At 43.4% G+C, this 5,000-nt stretch overlaps 1 protein-coding gene across 1 annotated transcript in view; it reads left to right on the top strand.

Moving 5' to 3' along the window:
* The window catches only part of LOC143024392 (uncharacterized), a 6,299-nt gene that overhangs the window by 769 nt on the left and 530 nt on the right, over positions 1-5,000 (top strand). The window contains exon 2 of the mRNA XM_076183190.1: positions 4,997-5,000. This exon is cut by the window's right edge and continues 217 nt beyond it. Coding sequence (XP_076039305.1) covers positions 4,997-5,000 — 4 coding nt within the window. The remainder of the gene's footprint in view (positions 1-4,996) is intronic.

The raw sequence follows: 5,000 nt of genomic DNA on the forward strand, positions 1-5,000 counted from the left end.
TCGGTTGGCCTCCTTGGTCGTCGTCGACGTTGTCGCCAAGCTTCCGTGGTGAATGTGTTTATTCACACTTTCCTCACAGACGAGTGACCCGGACAGGGATATTCCCGTGTGTGTATGTGTGTGTGTGTGTGTGTGTGTGTGTGTGTGTGTGTGTGTGTGTGTGTGTGTGTGTGTGTGTGTGTGTGTGTGTGTGTGTGTGTGTGTGTGTGTGTGTGTGTGTGTGTGTGTGTGTGTGTGTGTGTGTGTGTGTGTGTGTGTGTGTGTGTGTGTGTGTGTGTGTGTGTGTGTGTGTGTGTGTGTGTGTGCGTGTGCGCGCAACTACAGACGTTCTTGAAAAAATTGACGAGGGTGCTCATTTTAAAATCTCATGCTTATTTATGATTTTATGAATATTTAGGGAGATGTGGGTTGTTGTAAGTGCATATGGGCCTGGTAGTGAGAAGAGCGTAGAGGAAATGGAGGCTTTTTGGGTAGATATAAATGAGTGCATAGAGGGATTACGGAGAATTGTCAATGTAGTTGTATTGGGAGATCTTAATGCTAGGGTAGGAAATGAACCAAAAGACGGAGTGATTGGGAAGTATGGAATTCCAGGTAAAAATCGTAGTGGAGATTTGATGGTGGATATGTGTCTTGAGAGAGAGTTGATGATAGCAAATCCAGTGTTTAGGAAGAAAGTCAAGCATAAGTACACATGGGAGAGGGTGGTGGATGGAAGAGTAGCAGATAGAGCGTTAATGGACTATATAGTGGTGACCAGGATCATGGTCGGAAGAGTTAAGGATGTACATGTTCTAAGGGGAGAGAGTGGGGGAATATTAGATCATTTTCTAGTGAAAGGTAAATTGAGAGTGGAGAATATGTGGGGAAAGAGGAAAAGGGCAGAATGTAGGGAGGTACTTAGAGTAAACTGCTTAAAATATAAAAAAAAGGAGAATGAGTATGAGAAGAAGCTGAAAGAGAAATGGGAGGGAGTAAAGGATAGAGTAGAACTAGGAGTGGAGGAGGAATGGGGATGGTTCAAGGAGGGAGTCATAAGGTGTGCAAAGATGGTGTGTGGAACAAGGAGGGCGGGAGGAAATAGAAGGAAGGGTAGTGAGTGGTGGGATGAGGAAGCAAAGAAGGGTGTAGAAGAGAAGAAGCAGGCATTCATAGATTGGCTACAAATTAGAACGAGGGAATCGTATGAGAGGTACAAAGTAAAGAGAAGGGAAGTTAAGCATAAGATAAAGGAAGCAAAGAGGAGAGCAGATGTGAAATGGGGTAAGAGTATGACAGAAAATTTTGAAAGTAATGAAAAGATGTTTTGGAAGGAAATTAAAAGAGAAAGAGGAGGCGAATCAAGTAGAGAAGAAAAGGTAAAAGGTGCAGATGGAGAGATGATAATGGAAGAGAAGGCAGTGAGAGGAAGGTGGGCAGAGTATTTTAGGGAGTTACTAAATGTGAAGGAGGATAGAGAGGGAAAGGTAATTGCAGTGGGAAGCGCTAAGAAAATGAGAATGATGAGTGAGGAAAATGGAGGAGAAATAGGGAAGGATGAAGTGAAAGCAGCTGTTAAGATGATGAGAGCAGGTAAGGCACCTGGTCTAGATGGATGCCATGCAGAATGTCTGAAGAAAGGAGGTACAGTTATGGTGGACTGGCTGGTGAGGTTTATTTAAGAGAGGGTAGAGTGCCGGAGGACTGGAGGAGTGCCTGTATTGTTCCGCTTTACAAGGGAAAGGGGGACAAGTGTGAGTGTAGTAGTTTCAGAGGGATCAGCTTGTTTAGTGTAGTTGGGAAGGCTTATGGGAGGGTTTTGACTGAGAAGATTAGGAGAGGAACAGAGGAAGTAATTGGTGAGGAACAGTGTGGGTTTAGGAGAGATAGAGGTTGTGTGGATCAGATTTTTGTGGTAAGACAGAGATATGAGAAATCATTAGGAAAAGGTAAGGATGTTATTTGGGCTTTTATGGATCTGGAAAAGGCTTACGACAGGGTAGACAGGAAGGCACTATGGCAGGTACTGCAGATATATGGGATAGGGGGAAAGCTGTTAAGAGCAGTCAAGAGTTTTTACGAGAGTAGTAGAGCTTGTGTTAGGATTAGAAATAGAGAGAGTGAATGGCTTGAGGTAAAGGTGGGACTTCGTCAGGGATGTGTTATGTCGCCCTGGCTGTTCAATCTTTACATGGATGGGGTGGTGCGAGAGGTGAATGCAAGGGTAGTGGGTCAGGGGTTGAAGATCACTAAAGAAAATGGAGAAAGTGGGAGGTGGGCCGCTTATTCTTTGCGGACGACACTGCACTTGTAGCAGGATCAGAGGAGGGATTGAGGAAGTTAGTGACAGAGTTTGAGGTGTGTGAAAGAAGGAAGCCGAAGATAAATGTGGGCAAAAGTAAGGTGATTAGATGTACAAGGGGAGAAAAAAAATTGACGCAGCCCGAAGGGATTTCTTCCTGTCTTCTCCTTTTCTGCATGGGGGAACGGAGAGGGGGCGTCGCCGAATTCATGAAGCGGCCTTGCTGTGGATGTGCTGTGCCTTGCGACACTGCTTCTGGTCCAGGGCAGTGGACAGGATGCAGGGATGACCCGTCATCCGGGAGGTGCCAAGATATGAGGGAGGGAGGAAGGTGGAGGGGAGTGGAATATATAGGAAATGGAATGAGTGGGAGTGGTTTCTATGCCTTTTTCCTTTTTGGCTACCCCCTGTGTAGGTGGAAAAACCTTTGGTATATGTATGTATGTATGTATGTACAGTATGTGCATGTGACTGGACAGAGCTTGTTAAGCAGTTCTGGTCACGCTAAGATAACTGGGATAGCTTATCTAAACAGAGAAGTGGCGAGTGATTGTGTTACATACAGTAATACTGAAGTGCTACAATCTCTATATAACAGGATTGCAGCCTTAGGGGAGCTGGTGCAAGCCTTAGAAAGGAGAATAGTTGTTTGGTCAAAGGCCCAAAATACGGACGACAAACCTTGTTTGAAAACAGGTGTAGTGTGTGAAAAATGGTGACGAGAAAAACACGGGAAAATGAAAGAAAGCCCTCACTTGGCCCACCTCAGCAAAAAAAAAAACTAGTTCTAAGCTCTCATAGGACTGCAGCAAGAGGCGATGGAGTTGTAAGTGGAGAGGATGAAGAGGAGGACAGTCGCTAAATCTCTGCGCATAGGTAATATTTTGGGTGTAGGTGATAGCCAAGTGAGGTATTTAGATAGGGTCTTTTGTGACAGACATTGGAAACATAGGAAATAGGACACAAGTATGTCTCCCCGGTACTGGGATAAGTGATGTTAGCGATTGGATCAAATCATGCATGGTTGGTAAGGGGACCAGGCCCAGTGTCTTTCTGAGCGCAGGGGGAGAACGACATAGGAGAGTTAGGCAGTGAAAAAAAAATTTGCGGTTCCGGGGTACATTACATAGGATTAAGGAAAAGGTTAGAGTTTCTATTGTATGTGGAATCCTTCCGAGACGTAAATATGATAGAATGTAGCATTTCAGGGTTATTGCAATGAATAGTAGGCTGGAAAATTATTGCAAGCCCCACAGATGGGCTTTTGTCGACGACTGGGATCGCTTTTACGGCAAGAATTATCTATAGACAAGGAACGGATTGCACTTTTCACACAAAGGATTTCAACTCAGTACTGAATCCCTTGAGCGAGTAGGTATTCTGCAGGGTTTTTCAGGTAGAACATGTAGGGGTTCGTGAAAAAGTATCAAAAGATAGTTTAGACAAGAGAAACAGCCCATTGAATGGCTGTGAAAAGAGCCACTTAAACAGATGAAGGTAAGATAAACTCAATGTTTGTTATGCAAACAGCAGAAGTGTGATAAATAGAATTTTTTTGTTGAAATGTAAGGAACCTTCAAGTGAAATCACATACGAAGTAAGCCCAGAGGTGAATATCGAGGTCAGTGGTATAGATAAAATGTACAATAAACTAGCCACTAGGATTTTGTGTGCCCAGTGTAAATCTATGCCCTATAAATTAATGTGGATGAATACTGATACATCTAAATAGATCACGGATAGACTGAAAAATGAGATTGAAAATAAAAAGAGGGCTTTATGTTAGAATAGAAAAAGGGAGAAATAAACATTAGGTCTAGGTATAACAAAATGGCTAGACTGGTTAAAAAGATCGCGCGGACAGCAAATATAGCAACAAAATTAATGTTACCAGACAAACGGGGTCTATCCTAAAGGGCTTCTTTCATTTCTACAAAACTGGAATTTAGGAAAAGATAGGCCCAATTAGATTCGACGAGGAATTTTTTTTAGATTCAGAGGAAGAAAATAAGGGAGAAACTGTTATCCCTAATCGAAGAGAAGAGAAAATTTCTCTCAGCTTACAAGAACTTGCCATCAGAAAGGAATCTGCAGATTCTCCGTACTGACAGAAGCAGAATCCATCAGACCTCAAGATGGTGTCCTAAGGATTACTGGCTACGGCTCTTCTCTCAGCATGTAAAATGCTGCAGACATCAGTAACAAAAAGGACTTGTATGCAGGGATTAAACAGGCAATAGGACCTACGCCGAACAAGACGACTCCACTAAAATCAGCCACTGAAGAAGTCCTCAAGGACTGTGAGCAGTAGATGAATCGCTGGGTTGAGTACTACTCAGAGTTGTACTTCAGAGAGAACTCTGTCAGCACGGCGACCTTGGATTCAGTGGAGAGCCTACCCACCATGACTAATGTTGACTAAATGCACTGTCATCAGGGAAAGTGCCAGGAGGAGATGGCATCCCGCCAGAAATTCTCAAGTGCGCCAAGGGAACACACACCTCATAGTTGCAGGAATTTCTCTGCCAATGCTGAAGATAAGGTTTAGTGCCCCATATGAGAGACGGAAACATCCTCACTGTCTTAAAAAATATATATATATAAACATAAACACGATTCCAACAACTATCGCGGCATTCCATTACTCAGCATTTCCTTGCTGATCCTTGCTGAAAAAATATGCCCTGAGTCACAATGCGGTTTCAAAACTGAAAGATTG

Source organism: Oratosquilla oratoria, chromosome 4 (genome assembly GCF_046742065.1).
Source record: "Oratosquilla oratoria isolate Oo_2021 chromosome 4, ASM4674206v1, whole genome shotgun sequence".
Taxonomy (NCBI): domain Eukaryota; kingdom Metazoa; phylum Arthropoda; class Malacostraca; order Stomatopoda; family Squillidae; genus Oratosquilla; species Oratosquilla oratoria.